Source organism: Esox lucius, chromosome 8, assembly GCF_011004845.1.
Source record: "Esox lucius isolate fEsoLuc1 chromosome 8, fEsoLuc1.pri, whole genome shotgun sequence".
NCBI classification, from domain to species: Eukaryota; Metazoa; Chordata; class Actinopteri; order Esociformes; family Esocidae; genus Esox; species Esox lucius.
Window position 1 is genome coordinate 11996383 of NC_047576.1, and position 19223 is coordinate 12015605.

The 19223-nt window shown below is 44.4% G+C and overlaps 1 protein-coding gene across 1 annotated transcript in view; it reads right to left on the bottom strand.

Annotated features, from left to right (window-relative positions):
- The window catches only part of polrmt (polymerase (RNA) mitochondrial (DNA directed)), a 42190-nt gene extending 23350 nt beyond the window's left edge, over window positions 1-18840 (bottom strand). The window contains exons 1-13 of the mRNA XM_013135120.4: window positions 18663-18840; window positions 17553-17651; window positions 16580-17454; window positions 16072-16205; window positions 11293-11479; window positions 7253-7402; window positions 5893-6060; window positions 5577-5747; window positions 5258-5497; window positions 3396-4190; window positions 3188-3310; window positions 1820-1942; window positions 517-696 (exon numbers count right to left, since the gene is read on the bottom strand). Coding sequence (XP_012990574.1) covers window positions 517-696; window positions 1820-1942; window positions 3188-3310; window positions 3396-4190; window positions 5258-5497; window positions 5577-5747; window positions 5893-6060; window positions 7253-7402; window positions 11293-11479; window positions 16072-16205; window positions 16580-17454; window positions 17553-17651; window positions 18663-18804 — 3387 coding nt within the window. The 5' untranslated portion in view covers window positions 18805-18840. The remainder of the gene's footprint in view (window positions 1-516; window positions 697-1819; window positions 1943-3187; window positions 3311-3395; window positions 4191-5257; window positions 5498-5576; window positions 5748-5892; window positions 6061-7252; window positions 7403-11292; window positions 11480-16071; window positions 16206-16579; window positions 17455-17552; window positions 17652-18662) is intronic.
- Window positions 18841-19223: the final 383 nt, after the last annotated feature.

The window sequence follows — 19223 nt, forward strand, 5'->3', positions numbered from 1 at the left end:
GACTAAATGGTTATCAAAGGTATGATAGTCACATTACACTGTTAACAGTCTCTGTGTGATACACCTGATCATTTTCCAGTACAAGGCTCACAGACTAATAAGAGTAGTAAAGTAAGTAAGTAAATTTCCTTTGGAATTAATTAGAAATGTAAAGGAGACACGTTTACATCTCCAATCTCCCCCGGTTGTGAGACATACAACACAACAGGAGAGATTACAGGTTTCTACTGCATTATAACAGGCCCAAGTGCTTGCGAGGGGCTGTCATATACCAGAACACAGTCGAGCAAGCGACATGTCAGAGAATGATATCTGTGGGTTACAGTCAGATTATTTAACACAGAGAATATCGAGCAAATCCCCAGCTTGGATTGAAAAAGTGGTAAAACGACAAACACCATAACTGTTACAACAGCAGCTATTATGTGGCTGTAAAAGAGCACACTGTAGCGGTATAGCTAGCTGAGAACGGCCAAAAGGAATGAATCGTATCTACTGGAGACCGGCAAGCAGTACCTTAGGAAAGTTATCGATCTCCTTGAGCCTCTTCTCTATCTGGAGGCGTCCTCCGTAACGCGTCACGCCGTACACCACCGTCATCACAGTCTGCTTCACCACCTTCCTGTTGATGAAGCCCTCAAGCACCTGGGCCACCTTCAGAGCCTTCTCTGCATCCCGCACACGAAAGCCCTCCACCTATGACAAACAAACCGAACACACGGTCGGTGTGTCCCCTCGTCCAGAGACGTACAGAATCTGCTGTTCTAGTTACATACACGGACATTCTGAATCCATGAACAGCAATCCCCTAAAGGATAAACCAGGTGTGTCCTTCCTGTAAGCATTGTCGCCAGGATAACTGGGTCTTCTATGCACCTTAAGTGTCTGTCCTCCCTCAGACTAAGAGACGGAGGTGATTGCATCAGAACTCTCCAGGGGTGGCTAGACAATGACACTGGAGATGTGCAGAGAACTGACATGCACTATTAAGATGGAAAGCCTGGTTCAGTGAGAACTGGTCAATGTACGACGCTGCTCCAACTAATGTCACATTATGTTTTGGGCACAGCCGCAAAGTACATTTTGTACACAGCATTAACACTCCCCGTTCCCAGAGGTGCTAAAATCAATAGGCTCACTATTAACCTCAAATGGTCCCTCTAAAGCATGCAGTGTGGAGCTGGGCAGATTGTTTGGGGTGTAGCTCCAGTCCTGCAAGGACTGATGTTCTGGGAGCTCTGAGGCAAGAGGTAAAATAAGTTCTGCTTTGACTAGTCTAGGGAAGCTTCTGGATGAGACAGGGTGCTATTACGGTAGGAGCAAGATGTGTACATGAAAGAAACACTCTCATTCTCTAGGAATCCAAACAACAGGCATTAAAGAGACCATAATTCTTGGCCACTGGTTCTGAATGTTGCTGACATGTGAATTGTGTACTGTGTAGATTCGGGCCCTGCACAATCAAAACCACTCATTCTCAATCTCGTAATTTCAAAGCTAAGTGAGGTATAATAGTGATTCTACTCATAGATTATGCACATATATACAACATGTTACACATCCAGCTCAAAATGGGTTTAAACAATTATTTTGTTAATCGCAAAACTCCTAGAATACATGATGTGTGAGACAGGAAGAGAAAAACCTGACAGGAAAATTATGTCCGATAAGGTTAACAACCAATGCATTTCGTCATTACACCAAACTATTTCATCTTGTATTCATTTCACATTACAGATGGGTAGGGGCAGGGCAAAACCACCACCGTAACTTTAGGACCACAGCCCACTAGCACCCTCTGGTGCAGGGGCTGACTAACCTGCTGTGCCACGACGCTGTATACATCCTGGGGCACATCGCACGGCATGAGGTTCACAGAGGTGGCACCGATCACGTCCCGACCCAGAGCTGCATAGTGCTGGAGTCCATTACACGAACCATCCTGACCGGGTAGAATGGAGGACAGGGTGACAAAACTTTTGTTGTCAAAAATCCAATTTTACAGCACAATATTGACTGTTTGTAACGGAAACATGGCTGAATTCTACTGTCAATCTTATTTACTCGTTGTTACAGTTTCTGTCACTCCATGAGAAAAGCAAAAAAGGGTCATTTTTGTTGTCCAGCTGAGAATTGTCTGTAACTCCGGGTGACCATACCTCAATGTAAATACATATATCATGTGGGGGTCCTTTGAGGTTGGATTTTGGGGCCTATGCAGTCAACTTGTGTGTTACCTCTAGACAGCATCATTAAAGAGCATGGTATACATTGTTACAGCTACATCAACAATGTACAATATCTCTATATTCCCTGGAGGTTTTACCCTATTGACACCTTGATTAAATTCATCACAGACAAATACATGGCACAACATTTCTTGCAACTAAATTAAAGAAGGAAACCATGGTTTTTGTTGTTATTTGTGCCTACACCTAGAAACTGATTGCATTCGCTATATTAAGATTAAACATATCAAGTTAGGTGTGTTTTTGGACACTGATCAACATTTTAAGGCAACTACCAGATATTTAGAAAGAAAAAAGCCTTATCATTTCAGGAAGAATTGCAAAGGTGAGTTTTTTTTCTTTGCCAGGTCAACAATTACCACATTTTAACACCAAAAGACTTGCAGTTCCTTCTTGCCTGGTCTCCTTCCACCAAAAAACAGCAGAAAACTGCAGTTCATTTAGAATGCAGCAGCAAACAACAAAGACCAAAAGAAGAGAATGCATAAAATCTATTTTAAAATCCCCGCATTGGCCGTCTCTTAGTTTAGAATCAATTATAAAATAGCTTCACTTCATTTCAAAGTGCTTGTGTGGTGATTTTAGATACGCGCCTGGTCCTTCTGTGTTAAAGCCAAAGCCTAGCCAATGGACACCATTTATGCTGGACCAGGCAGAGCAGCCACTGTGTGCTATGAAAACCATTTCTCGAAAATGGTGTCAAGGGAATTGTTGCTTTGTTATTGTTTTGTTTAATGTGGCCTCTAAAATGACAATATGACAAATGAGTGAGACATCTACTGTTAAGAGACTGCCATCGAGAGCAAATTAAAAATCAACCCCAGAGCCTCGGAGTAAGTGATACAGAAAAAATAATTACAAGTTTATATTGATCGATTGATCACTTATCTTATTTACAAGGGCTTACAAGGTTATGGTTTAGAGGTCAGTGTGATTACCTGATGTACAGGGAAGTGGGATATGAACTGTGTGGGGTCAGGTGATCTGATAGCGTTTGTGATTTCCATGCAGCAGGCCAGGGCTTGCCACGGTTCATCTGCATTCTGCCACCACTTCTTACCCTGCAGGGGCCACAGAGAAGACAATATGGAATGCACAACCTATTCTTCTCAATACATAGAAGATTTCTTTTTTTAACAGACTGACGTTGAGGGGGTTGTCTGCGGAGTCCATAATGTCATCCATGATGGTGTTGGCGTACTCCAGCCTGCCGGCCAGCGAGCTGCGTTTCTTCAGCCCTGTAAGGTTGACCAGGTGGATCTTCAGCCAATCCAGGCCACCAGGTCCCAGGGCTTTCCCCTCTGCAAACACCAGGACGGCCCTGGTCACGTCACTGCCCAGGTGGTTGAAGTAGGGCGGGCACGGATATGTGCGCCCTCGAAAGTCCATGTTGTGTGGGAACCAGAAGACCTCGTCTCTCATGTGGTTGGCGATGGACAGCTTGTAGAGGGCGTCCATCCTGAGGCTGTGCATCTCCCCGCACTTCTTCTTGGCGTTGATAACCTCTCTCTTTAGCTGGGCCTTCTCAGCCGAGGTGTAGGTGGCCAATTCCTGCTGGTTGTAGCGAGGGATCCTGGGGGCCTCCGAGAGGGGAGGCGGGACGTCAAGCTTCTCGCTGCCCTTACCGTTGAAGATGGATATGATGACGTCCAGCAGGGGCTGGTTGATCCTCCAGGCGGTGTTGCCCAGCTGGGTGAGGGAGTCCAGCACCGGATGGAGCTCCTCCTCCTGACATTTCTCCAGCTGGATCTCGTGCTGGTTGGCGCCAAGCACGGCACGCATCAACTTGGTGGGCGTGAGAAGGTAAGCGCCGAACTTGGCTGAGGCCCAGGGGACAGGAGGGCACAGCATTGGCATTACGTAGGAGTCAAAGGTCAATGTGGTCTCCATGGCGTCCTGCTGGATCTGTGTCAGGATGGGATGTGGCTTGATAAAGCCCACCTGAGGCACAGAGCGAGAAATGCAATTAAATACGCTGCATTGGAAAATCAGCTACAATACCAGTTCAGTCGGCTTAAAAACAGCCTCAGTGTAACGAGCAGGGCACATTTGCCCTGACAACCCTTTAGTAATCATGGCCGGGTGATGGAGGACACATGCCGCTGATGTATTTCCAGAACTGCGATTATATACTATCAATGCCACCAGCTGAAGGTATCCGGTTCCGTTTAATAACAGCTTGAGATTAACTTGCTACTACCTGGAAGGCTTGAAAGTCCAAAACAGACAGCACTGTCGAGTACAATTAGGAAATAACAACAGTGCTGCCAAACCTATCAGCAATATTCAGTCCAGTTTAACAACCAGACAGAGACTCCACGAAAGACACCTGAGAAGCATTGCAGTCTAACGACTCCGTGCAGTAAAATCATTAGGCTTCTCCCCTGCTGGCCAGCACTACCTTCTGACCTAGCACAGCAGAGGGTGAGATGGCCAGAGACCAGCTCCGAAACTCACTGGGGACTCCACTGTCAAAACACATCAATTCAATTCCACCAGGTTGAGACGCCAGCAGGCACTTTTATTTTTTTTTCTACTACCAGGAATGAGGCTTGGAGGACGAAATAGAAAACGTCTTATTTTCCTTGTCAGTTATCCCCGGGCAGTAAATCAGTCGGCCAATTAAGGAGACAGTAAAAAAAAAAAAAAAGGATTCGTTTTGGAAGCCATTTGTCTTCCTCAGCCGCACGGCTGTGCAGCGAAAGCAGATTTATTATTCATATGCTAATGAGACCAGACCGTGGAGGCAGAGACAGTGATATGAGGGAGCTGAACTGTGAGAGAGAGGAGAGCTGAACACAGAAGGAGCAGCTATGACAGACAGCTCTGTCCTAAACCAAGGTCGCCTCGATGTCACGACTGTTCCCCCCCCCGCTGCACTACGGACCAAATTCACTCACATACACTCATATTACACATCACACAGAAATGTGATGACAGGACACTTGGCGGAAGGGCCCGAAGACACTGGGAGGAGACAAACGACGTGGATCCCTTTGACTCCGTACCTGTCTGTTACTGCGGAAGGTGTACATATGGTAGAGCACAGGGATGATCTTCCGGTTGTAGGCAGAGTTGAGGATGTCGCTGTTCACCTTCATGTGCTTAACCATGAGGTCCACCAGGTAGGTCCCCAGCTCCAACACCACCGCGTGGGGCCAGTGGCACTCGTCTCCCAGCAGGGAGGGGCCTGACATATGCTTCGCCTCCAGCGTCTGCCACTGCTCCCTAGGCAGTACGTTCAACACCTGCAATGAAGGACACTTTGTTCACGTCAAAGCGGTGAAGACCGGATTGAGACCAGGCGTGTGTGGAGGAATGTCCTACCTTATTGTCTTTGGACAGTAGCTCAACATATTCATTGTAGATATTGTTCAGCTTGTCCACCATCTGGTTTTGTTCCTTCATCAGGATGCAGAACTTGTTGTGGACCCGAACACCCAACTGCTTGGCCAGGATGTGGAGCGACTCTCCACTGGGAGGCAGGTTGGCCAGACTCTGACAATGGGGAAATCAGTCAATTCAATATATATAGCTGGTATTCGGTGGGTTTTACCTGGCCAAATTCAACCGTGAACCATTCAGACTATTATCAACCGATGATTGTATGAAGTAATAAAATGGTATATTGTGGGTCATATACCTGGATCATGATGTCTGCGTACTCCTTCTCGTCCATCAGGCACAGGTAGGGGTAGAGGCTGAACCTGACCACCTTCTGGGTGCTGCTAGCCATGATGGCTTTGCTCTCCCGCAGTGCCTTGACCAGGGTTTTGTGCCACACTTTCCGCTGCTCCGCTAGCAGATCCCTCTGAAAGTTACACCATTGTCAACACGATCCCAGGCGGCATGGTGCTTGTGTGGGGTAACATGTCCCGTAAGCATACTCTGCCCCAGTTAAAATGCCACTTAAGACTTAACAAACACAAAATAAATCTCAAACTCGGATAAAACAATATCAATGTCACTACAGTATCGAGACAATGGCAAGCTGTTGCATTCAGCGTGTTAGCCGTTTCAATTCACAGACAGTGAGAGACAAGCACAGGGAGAACGTCTCCAGCCAGGTTGCAAAACTGGGCCACGGCTTTATCAGGGGACTGTCATGTTCCCTATCAATACCAGGAGAACAGAGCAGACAGACTGGCCTCTAGATTGTGTGGTGCCTCTGCCCCTCCTCAGAACAGCCCCATTACAATACATTATCATTCTGCTCTAGCCATTGTAAAATGTTACATGGGCATCAGGGGCCCTCTTCCCCGCACACCTGCTCTGAAACACAGCGAGAAGACGCAGGGACAGTTTCAACTTGAATGCCAGTGCTTGGGAAGGAGACAATGTGGGCATAATGCACTGGATATCTGGTGGCCGTAATGTTCCGGCTATTCTCACTGCTGGCAATGACCGAACCGAAACACATCTACGGTAACACCAAAGGATGAAATATCGTTCCCCGTGATGTTATTTGAAAAATGTGGAAAGAGCTGTACAAACACAAACTGCACACCGATCATAGTGTCATAAAACACCAATAATAAACAGTCTGGTTCAAGCCTAGAAGGCTGATTGGCTGAAAGTGGTGGTACATGAGACAATGTTTTACCGTTCTTATTACAATGACACATTTTCTAACAGCAATAGGGCACCGCATGGTTTGTGGTAAATGGCCCAAAAAAACCACGAATAAGGGGCTGTGGAAGTGCTGCGTCCTTCGGCTTAATACTAACACAGACCATCATGTTTTATTACTTTAATAAAGCAACGCTTTAAGTGTACCACTGGAGTGTATTACTAAGTTACTGGGTTTCCCAAACTTCTCCTAACGCTTGAATCAGCATTCAATACTGCAGTACTATAATGTATTTTAATGCCACTATTTCATACTCCAGTAAAATGAAGTATTTCAGAATGTCACTATGCCACCTACGAGAACTACAATGTATTTCAGAGTCTCACTTTTCCATACTGTATTAATATAGTACAATAATATCTAATCTGTATACCATTTTGACCATGTGTGGGGTGACAGGCTTCAGGGCCTCCACAGAGTTGATAGTGATGGTGCTGGCCTGCTCCAGACAAAGTTGATTGTTGAACCTCTTCTGCAGCTCATCCAGGCTGAAGGCCAGCTTGGGGTACTTAGAATCTGTTCTCTGCAACACACACAGACACACAGACACACACAGACACACACAGACACACACAGACACACACAGACACACACAGACACACAGAGAAGAATGTCCACAATGTGACTGAGGCTCCGAGGAGAGTCTATCACACTGCATATTGCATAGGGATGTACCACTCTGGGAACTTTCAAAACATTCCTTGGTTTTTCCCGTTTGAATGATTAGGGGAATGGTCTGAAAGTCCATCAAAAGGGATTTCTGGTGAACCTAGGCATGTGTTGAAGTTCCTGGTTGGCCAACCTTACACTGCATCCAAGGAGAGTTGTTTAAAGGTAGTACATATTGAACATACTGTCCTATCATTTAACGGACACATTGATGTAGCAAAGCGTATCCTTGTAGAGATTACTTTTGGAAGGGTGAGTGAATGTGAATGTCTGTCCAGGCTGTGTGTGCACAAGATTCTGTCCACATATGGAGGGTATGAGTGTGATCTGAATAATGAAAGCGTTAAGCAACTGTGGGGGGTGTCAGTTCAGAGTGCTGAGTTATGGGAGGGAGACGGAGGAAGGGAAGGAGACGGGGAGGGTGGAAGGAGACGGGGAGGGTGGAAGGAGACGGGGAGGGTGGAAGGGAGGTAAGGAGACGGGGAGGGTGGAAGGAGACGGGGAGGGTGGAAGGAGACGGGGAGGGTGGAAGGAGACGGGAAGGGTGGATGGGAGGGAGGGAAGGAGACGGGGAGGGTGGAAGGAGACGGGGAGGGTGGAAGGAGACGGGAAGGGTGGATGGGAGGGAGGGAAGGAGACGGGGAGGGTGGAAGGAGACGGGGAGGGTGGAAGGAGACGGGGAGGGTGGAAGGAGACGGGGAGGGTGGAAGGAGACGGGGAGGGTGGAAGGAGACGGGGAGGGTGGAAGGAGACGGGGAGGGTGGAAGGAGACGGGGAGGGTGGAAGGAAGAAGAAGGCAGATCTCAGTCTGCGGCCAAAACACAGCACATTAACCAGCTTTAATCACTAGATGCTCAGCTCCACAAAACTATACAGCAAACAAATGTGTCACTGAGCTGTGTGTTACAAGGTGTGGTCGTGTCCTGTGTGCCCCATCACATTTATTATGGTGGGCAGGACTGACGTTGATCGACGGGTTATTAATTTCAACGATCAAACAGATTTAGATACATTTGCTCAGGATAGAAATATTATACAAAATTGTGTCTGCATCCATGCATGGACGGTAACACATTTAAGATGTGAACACATTGCAGTCCTTTCTTGGGGCATTTTTACATTAGGCTGCATTTTCCTGGATCTATCAAAGAAGACTCGAGAAGCTAGATGATTATGTTGTGTAAACTTGCAGATATCCATAGCTCGAGATGCCACCTTCTGAGGTAGCGTGCGGCATATTTTTTGCATGAGTGAAAACAATTCTACAGCAACTGTATCAGATCTCTGCTGCTCCATTGTATCGCAACTGACGGCCACAATCCTGCGCAGTAGCCCTGGAGCACGCCGGTGTAAATCCAACCGCTAGGTCATTTCTAGCGTCTTTATTTTATCTCTCGTAAGGTAAACAAGACCTGGGTGTTTGTGAAGAAAGGCCTTCACCACCAGTCACCTGATACACAAATCGCAAAAACTAGCACAAACCAAACACACCAACACCCTAATTAATGACTCGTATGCAAATTAACTTCCAATTAAACTTGCTAATAAAAAAATAAATAAATATGCCTTATATTGTTATGCGCAGCTGCGTCAACCCACACCAAAGCTCAAACTGGCGCCCGATTTAACAGCTAATATAGAGTGACCCACATGCAGCACATAAAGCACATGCTTATAGAAAACTGCAGCTGGCCCCGTGGTCAAACGGGAGAAGGGCACAGCAGACCCACATACTGAGGAGAGTCAGTGTCCCTGTGCATGTCAGCATTTATTATTAAGAGAGGAGGTTTGCGGCCTCTGCAAGGACATACGGGGATTATCAGTAAACACATCAGAGGGGTTGATGTTCTACAGGGCGGAGCTCTTCCACGCCAGACACAGGAAGAGACACACTGAGACTGTCCACAAAGGGGAGCGGGAAGAAAGGCAATTAAGACAAAAACAACACCAAATCTCCAATGACAATCTCCAAGTGCCAGATCAAACTGCATCTCCTACTTCAAAACACTGCCAAATAGTACATTCGCAAAAACAATATTCTAATGAGTTTGTGCTAACAGTCAGTAATTAAGAGTCCTCGGGAGGGACGCCTGTTATGAAACCATGGCTGTGAGTAAACAACAACTGCTGTTCCTGTCAGTCAGTTGTCATAGCAGAAGCAGATAGGAAATCTCCAGTCTCTCTCCTAACCTGTCCCCTGCCTTGTTCATTAATCAGAAAGGGACTATGGTGCCGTTTAGCGTGTACAGCCTCCTGGTTGTGTATCGCATGGTGTTCCGTTTACCTTCCCGGGATTGGATTAATCCCATGCTTTCCCGATAGATCCACCAACCCCAGTTAGTTCCACAGGGAACTGACCAGGTCATTAGTGAAATCACACCCCGCAAATAAGAGCAAAATGGTGGTGCGAACACACTGTTAAAGCACAATCGAGTGCTGTAAAAAGGCCTGGAAAATGCTGTGAGGAAGTGGAGCAGAGCCTCCAGACAGGGCAAGGTTCTGCCACCACGTCTAAAAATAGCTATCGGGAGACCTGTCTTAACAGAAGGAAGACAATCAAATCATCCGTAGTACGACTGATAGGGCTGGCATCTTCAGGCTGGCATCTTCAGGCTGGCATCTTCAGGCTGGCAGACACCTCATTTCCATCGCAGCGGCTTACTTTGACACCCAGTTAACAACAACAACCCAAAGGTCTTCACTGTCAGCCTAACCAAACACACGTTCAACACCCAGTTAACAACAACAACCCAAAGGTCTTCACGGTCAGCCTAACCAAGCACACGTTCAACACCCAGTTAACAACAACCCAAAGGTCTTCACGGTCAGCCTAACCAGGCACACGTTCAACACCCAGTTAACAACAACAACCCAAAGGTCTTCACGGTCAGCCTAACCAAGCACACGTTCAACACCCAGTTAACTCACAGAGTTGCTGTTGTTTTTTTTTCTGTGATGATGTCACCATCAATACATTCACCAAGGTGGTGCTCCAAAAAAAATTCTGCTTTGCTCTACTGACAGTAGGATTACGACAGTTGTATGAAGGAGTGGACTATGTTTATAAATAACAAGTAGCTAGAACGCCATGACTTGATATACTTTTTAACGTGTAACTTACGTAGTATTAACTGTAGATTCCCCATAACAGTTACCATGCAGTATAACTATGTAACTAGCTAGATGGTAATATGTTTTTGTGCAGGAACGGTTATTAAACATCTGGAACAAGTTAGTGACAATTAATTTCCCAGCTTTCAAAATGCATGATTGAAAAGCATTAGTTAAGTTTCGGAACCAGAGAATGCATAATTATTATTATTATTATAGTAAAAATAAAATAAGAAAACTGCGCCATTTGTGTAATATCTGATTCCACAATAGGCCTCATACTATGTAGATGAATAATAACATTACTGTTAGGCTGCTACTACAGTTATTACTGTCGGGTAGCTAGCAATCTGGGCAACTTAATGTAGTGTTTTACCAAGCTGGTTATAGGACATCAAAACATGACAATTGAATCTCTGTTTCCAGAGATTCTCCAGGCATTGACTGAGAAGCATGATTTGTGTCACATGGCATGACCACAATGCACAAGCTGGTCAGAGACACGTATAAATGGAAGTAGCACATCTAAGGCGCAATGGAAGTAGCGTGGCTTTCTGTTTCATTCCTGTCTAATCTCCATAGCACAGATTGTAGAATTGGTCTGCTGTACTCATTGGACGTGGGGTGCCCTACCTCAGTGTAGATGTCCTTGACCAGTGGTGAGGAGCAGGTGTGTAAGATAGGTTTGATGCTGGGCTGGAAGTCTGGTTTCAAAGTGTGGATGGCCTTAAGCACCATGTCCCTCTCATCCTGTCTGAAGACACAGTGACGGAACAGCTCATCCACAGACAGTCCATCCCACTGAATCTGCTGCAGGACTCTGAGGACAGAACAGGAGACTACATCAACAGAGAAAATACGTTCCAAAATGTTGCATTTTAACATAATGTTTCTAATATTCAGTACTTCCAGATTACTACAGCTTTTCAGTTCAAGGCCACTGATGGATTACAAGAAAGTAAATAACACTGGGGTTTTTGCGAGACACTAAATAACATGCAAAGTTTACATGAGAGAAGTCATGTATATCTTTTTACAACAGGTGTGACTGAAAAAGACATGCCAATCCCTCTGTCCCATTTGGAGCAGCGCATCTGTTTGTTGTTACTGTCCTCACCTGTGGTCCTCATCAATGTTCCTTCCCTAGTGTATGTTGTCGATCACGGTTTGGTTTTGTTCTAATGTAACACTGTTTCTGTTGTTGTGTCTTAGTTGCAGTTTGTTATCTAGGTTATTTTATTCAAACTTCTCCATTCTCCCAGCGCCTGGGTCCTGCCTTCTACACGCAGCGTTACAGGAAACACCTGATAAAAAATTCATAACAAGTACCATATAAGGCTAGTTGCTCAACGCCCCAAAAGCGCAGCGGCCAAAATTACCACAGAATGAATTCAGCAACTGTAAGCCAGTCTAACAGAAAACGGTACATCATGACCTTAGCCAGGTTGAGATTTATGGCAAGGACGCCATTCAGAAACCATTTGTATCCAAGGCCAATGCACAAAGACGTATACGTTTGTGTAAGGAGCACAAAACCTTGACCACTGAACAATGGAAACCTTTATATGGTGTGATGAGTTCTCTTTGATTCTTGGACAACTCCAAAGGATAGCTTCAGCCCACCATGTAACATAAAAAGTCTGCGCTGTGTAGCTGTAGAAGAGTTGTCCCAACCTTGATCTCCGGTGCTACTGTTTGCTGAAGTAAATGCATCAATGACCAGCCCTACTGTGATCCTAATACCCTTCGCAATTAAGGTGACCACTTTTTAAAAGCTCGGTGTCATTAAATGTTTCTAAAACGTCGACCTGATTAGAATTGTTTGTAACTTGGTCTTAGTGACTTTAGGAGTCCTCTTGACTACCCCTACTTGTTCACAGATTTAGGAGCTGGTTTTAGCGCTAAAACGCTTTGTGAAATAGGCTACTCTTAGACCAAAAATGTAGTCCTAGAAAGCTGAAGTGTACAGCTTATGGGCAGTCAACGTAATGTGACCTTCACAGGTGTGTTTGCAATTAAGATTTAGCTACTTTAAAAGTAACTGTCCTTTTCCATGTGGTGTGTATACCGTAGGTACATGCCCAAGCCCTAACCCCCCATCCAGCATATATTACAGATGAGGTGGTATACGGTTTACCTGAAGCAGTTTCCTCTTGCTATCGATCTGGTATGGGTTCATCTTTGTCTCACATTCCCACAGTACATTTTCCACAACTCTGCAGTCTCTTTTAAACGCTGTAGTTCAGCTGGTCTTATGGGGCTGAAATATTCACGGTCCCTGATTTGTAGGACAGCTGTTTGTGCTGCTTATCATTAGGATAAGAACCAACAAGTGCCCATGCTGACCAACACCAAAATCAGACTCCAAAGGCAAATGCAAAGCTTAGACTCAAAACTAGAAATGCACCGCTCTTTAACATCTGCAGAAAAGCAGTGACAGAACATACAGGACTAACCAGAAACTCAAATGGACTGAAGCCAAGCTAGGAATGACATTAAACGTATATAGTATATTATTTGCTTGAAGTAAAAAGTATGCAATTTACTTTCATCACTATAAAAATAAATCAGTAAAGTGTATGACCTTTATCTTCATTAGGAGAATAAGGCCAAGTGGCTCATATAGTTCATGGTGGCCCAATGGTGACTTCATTAAAAGTACTTCCAGTGTCATTATGCACTGCTTTATTATGCTGATTCACAAAACGATATATTCACATTGAAACTCTATTTTTTCAGACACAGACAGACAGTGATGGCGCATTGTGGTGTCATGTTTATTCCGATTATATCATCCAGAGACTCTACACCTGCCATGACTGGACTGCTCAATTGAAGACACATAAATGTGCACACAACCATTGAAACAGGGATGGTAGCGCATGCAGCAGCATCGTAAAAACAGGGAAACTATGGTCTGTCTAATTCAATGAACACCACCGAAAGACCTCAGTGAACAAAAGACGAGATGGTGCAATACTAAACGGAAATAACCATCATATATGCCTTTAAATCACAAAGTTTCCTGTAACCTGCTACCCGTCGATAGGAAGGAAGAGTCACCAAAGGCTTATGATGTGAACACCTAACAGTAGACCTGTGTTAACACTGCCCTCTAATGGAGGAAGCCGGAACACTGCGACAAAGACAAATGGAATGGGAGAAGTGCATTTTCATTCAGCCACTGATAGAGAGCATTCCATTGCTCTCCATACCCTCCATAAGACAGGGATTACATAACAGGACCTTAACTTCCTTCTGTTGGAAATCCTGCTTAAACACTCATCAAAAAATTAGCAGCTATCTGGCAGCCAGCCATTACTCTTGTTGAATTATCCATGCGTTTGCAGATCCACACAGAGTCGCCTCTTTTTGGTCACCATGACTCATTTGCATTTATTGGGTAACACTAAGTCTAGGAGTTAATGAAAAATTCAATTACCTTCTCCCTATAATTCTAAAAATACAAATTTCAGAGAGTTCTAAAGACAGAGACTGACAAAGAGAGAATTAAGAGATAAGGACACAAATTAGTGGAATGTCACAGCTCTCAGGCTTTAATGCTTTGTACACCAAACATACTTTAGAGCATCACTGGCAGTTTCACAAGTAAAATGTGTCTGTGTCCACTTGGGAGGAATTATTGTGTTTTTAATGTGGGGGTTATTGCAATATTTATACACTTTCTTTTTTATTGAAGTTTGCTGTTTTTAATCTTGTATTTTATGTACAGGCTGTTAAAAAAATAACTTTTTCTTAATAACTTGCCTGATTAAATAACAGTAAATAAACACTGAACCCAATTCGTATCTAGGCCTGAAAACAAACTTCACAGGTACCTTCTGCTTGGCTGTGGATGAACTGAAACAACACAGACAACAAGAAATAATTAGAAAGTCCCCTCATCCAGATAGCAGTGAGGCTAAGCAGACAAAGCAATACCAACTGTCCCTGGTTAGGTACTCTGACGTTCAATTACATCAAGACTTCTACAATTAGCAGAGAATGTTGGTTCCGTAAAGTTATTCCAGTGGACTATTCAGATAGGGATAATAATCCCCACCCCAAAAATAAATAAAACCCATGTAACGGCGCGCTTGAACTTGTGATGGGTGGGCTTTGCAGCAGCTGTCAAACTCAGATATCAGGCTGAAGAGTGAGCCAGAGAACAACTGAACTGAACAACAATGTCATTGGGATCATCTTACAGCGATCGATGGACCAATTAATTGGCCCATTCACCGTTACTGCTACGCAACCTGCCCTGCCATTGGGCCACACAGCATAGGGTGACATTCTCAGGAACCATTATAGAGTTAGGAGGATGACCTGGAGAAAACAGGATTAGCGTATTAGTCTGAATAACCAATGGAAAGGAAAAGCGTCTCCAAAACCACGGACTCTCTAGTACTACCGCACAACCATAATAAATAAATATTGTGGTGCGAAAGCATCCTTGTCTGATACATCAGCGTCACACCAACATCCCCAAATAAGGCTAGCAAGTTTTCGCACCTTCCAGAAGCAGTAAGCAGGGTTTGCCCCATCCCTGCCCAGCTGTAAAGCATCTGGGCCTCATCAAGGGAGACAGACTCCCAGAGAGGAGGCAGGGGGAAGAACTGGAACAGAACTCCCAGGGAAGGATGCCTTTGGAGAGGAACCTGCAGCTGGACAGCAGGAAGACGAGGTTGGAGAAGGCAGAAGCGCGATTTGAAGCCCTGCAGCCCTAAACCTGGAAACTCCCCAATAACGTGGAAACCAGGGAAGAGCGAGAAAGAAGACTGGGAGAGGTAGGGAGGACACCAGAGAGACAACAACACAAGCCCATGCCTCCCAATCCAAGCTGCATTCAACACGACCGTGACACGCGAAATAAAGGAAACCAGACTTAAACCAAGTACGTTTCAGATCCGGATTTACCTGTGGGTTAACAGGTAACATCTATTAAGACAGCCCTAGTCCCTGGAGAGCAACGTGAACTGTGTGGTCATGCCCAATGTGATCCTCTACGCTAATCGTCACACAATATAGCCATGTCTGGAGGCAGCATGCAATCTGTTCTAAAAGCAATAAATGGCACCCATCAATGACGATTCGTCAGCCAGGGTACCCTACTTATTGAACGCCATCCACCGTGCGGTCTGTCCTAGAAGTCAGAATGCTGAAGGTGGGAGAGAATCATCTGGATAAGGCTGTCTGTCAATGTATACTTTATTAAGAGTAGGAAAACTAATCATTCTGCACATCCACTGATTGCACAGAGCCACCTGTAACAGATGTTGTTGTCAGTAACGTTGTTGTAATGTGTGTTGTCGGCGTCGTCACATTACCCCCTTTATTTGAGTCATGGGCTTCTACTCAAAGTGGCCTTTAAAGAGTTTGGCACATTAAAGAGTTTGAAGTTTAGCCTACCTGTTGATGAAACGTGGGGGACAGTTAGGGGTTCGGCCCATACACTCCAGAGCTGCACAATAGGAGCTGAGATTGGGTTTGAGACCAGCCTCTTCAACTAGAATGAACATTCGCCCAATCTGCTTCAATGATCCCTACAATACAATGATAAGAGAGTCACCTGAGACAGGAGCCAGACAGGCGGGGAGGGCATACAGGCTGTCCAAACATTTCTAAAGCAAAAATGATCTTAATGGATAATGGCAATGCAGTTTCATCATTTTGGTCTAGATGTTTTAATAGACACCCGCGGCACACAAATGTCAAATCTGCAGCACCTTCTGGGGGGGGGGGGGATGCTAGGACAAGTGGACACCTATTGATAATGCATTAGATAACATCTCAACTAACAGGTATGCCTTAGTTCTTTCAGAAAATAAGGTGGTCTTGTGGCACAATTTCTCCAAAAGTGCACAGAATGCTTGCATAGCGCCAAGCCAAACGCCACTACAGTGAAGGCAGAACTCACCATCTTTGCCCAGACCCTCATCATGATGTTGTAGGATTCTATGTTGAGCAGCTTGCGTCGGCTAACCCTTCGGTGGTGGCTGAGCAGGAAGTGGCCAGCTCGGTCAATATCCCCACTGAACACACAGGCCTCCAGGTAGCAGTGCACCCTTCGCTGGACGTCCTCATACGCCCTGGCCTCGCCGTTATCCTTCACGTGCTCCGGACTGACTGAGACAGCCCACTGTTTCAGCTTCCTCTCTAATTCTTCAACCTTAGCCAGTTCAAGGGCGTCTGCCTCTGCCTTCCGCTCTAACCTGGCTAGCTCCTGGGTCCTGGCCTCCTCCTCCGACAGCTCAGGATACAGCGCCTTCAGGGTTTCCCTGTTCCGTTTGGCATTTCTAACTGGCACCTTAGAGGCAGAACTGGATTTAGCTGCAACGGTGTGTTCTTGGTTTGCAGCTGCCACAGTATTCACTTGGTTTTTTAGAGTCATGCTTTTTTTAGAACTTGATGCCATCTTTTTTACCGCTTTAGTGGATATAATTTTATGTGAGGTACCTGGGAGCATCTGTTGGCCTTTCTTGCTTTTCACAGGAATATCTTCAAAGCCCAGCTTCTTCTTTAGCTTCTTTGTTTTGGTCTTCTCCTCATTGAGTTTCTTCAACCAGCGGGATTTGGAGGGGGAGTCATCTTTGCCCTTACCAGTCTGTCCCGCTACCTTACCAACAATCTTTCCTGAGGTGGGTACCTCAGTCCTCTCCCCAGAATTTATTTTGGGATTCCTTCCTGAGGAAGCCCCTCTCTCTGATTTATGAGCTTTGACAAATTGAACCTTTGAATGTTGGACATCTAAAACAACATCAGATTGAAGTTGCTGGATCCTGGCTTCAAGCACTGCAAATAGCACAGGGAAAGAGTATGTATCAAATTAATCATTTTCAAACAAATAACAAACATTCTAAAATGTGGCTTAATTTGCCTTCCACACACACCATCCAGCAGCTGAGACTGTTCACATAACCGTTTTTTCCCATCTTCTTTCTTCGGGAACGCAGCTGAGAAATGTCTTTGTTGTGATTTCCATGGTGGTTCTGCAAAATGCAAGAAGTTGTGAACTTTTCTTTTACAAAAACCTGGCACATGCATCATTTCACACCACCTGAATATATACAAATGTACAGTAAAGCTCCAAAAACTGAAATATGTTTGTGCTATTCTATCATCTACATATGCTGTAGATGAGTCAGATAGGTTACAGATTTCACGCATCTGATATTAGGTAAATTCCTTCAGTAACAAGGTCATTTGGGGAAATGTTTGCTCAGCACCTGGCTCAGTATTGAGCATCTGATACCAAAGTGTACACTTCGACCATGACAACAAGTGTTACAAGTAATGTACATCTTTGACTGATTGGCAAAAACGTTATCTTTCAGCACAATAATAACCCCAAACTCTCTGCAAAGATCATTAAGACCTACTGTGTTCGGCAGAAGTCTGTCGAACACACACAGCATTAGACTGGCCATCTAAGAGCCTCAACCTCAACATCCTAGTGTTGGGATCACTTGGGCATGGAAGAACAAAAAGCAGCCATGTCAAAACAGAGTTATGGCCTTAACGAGTACCCAAACACAATGACACTGGTTGTGATCAAGGCATAAGCTAAAAACGTTACTAAGAACATTACAAAAAATAAGTTACACGTCTTCTGATTTGTCAGAAGTACTATTAACTCGATTGATTAAACAGTGCACAACAAGAGAACATCCAGTATGTATTCTCGAAAAGACATTGGTGTGGATTATCGATGTTAAATTAGGTTAACCCTTAGGTAAAATGACCTAGAAAAGTGCTGTTAGCAGTGATGTCTAAAAAAACGTACTTTTTGCTATTAACTATATACATGAAAGCTAGCTTTGCGTTATAGTTAACTTACTGCACAGCTCTGCGTTAACAAATTGTACTGTAGCTACAGAACTATTTTATGAAGACCTATTTGGAATAACAGTAAAATCTCAAAAAAGAATGCAAGGATATTGTGATTCAAGCACAGCATTGTGCTCTAGTCTCCTTGCACGTTGATAGGCAAGAAAACATACCTGATATTCGCATTTCAGAATTATTCCGGAAAGTAAAAGAATGATGACAATGGCGAGCCTTTGACAAACGATTAACACTTCTTTCCAACAGGATCAAACCATTTAGACATTTTGAAAAGGCACACAGTCTCAAAAGTGACATGTTGACATAATAACCGCATTACTTCTCCACACTAGGCTGCCATCTTGAAAAAGACCAAGCTAATCGAATAAAAGGGCTAGAAATGGATAAAAGACCACTGATAAATCGAACAGTTTATATATCATGTTTATTAGATTTTTGTTCCTTGAAGGGGCTGTATAATCTTTATAAGGCAAGTAAATACGGAATCATAGTACATTTCTTTAAAAGCAATATGGAAACTTTGTTTAACCTTATTTTTTCTGACAACTAATAATACATTTGTGTTTGATAAACTGTTTAGTTTTTTTAAAGGAAAATCTATCAATATTTTACAATAAAGAAAAAATTATATTGAATGACGAACTTCACTGTAAATAAAGGAGTTCAAACACATGTGAGGCCCATATCACCTATAGGTGGCAGTCTCTCCATACCAA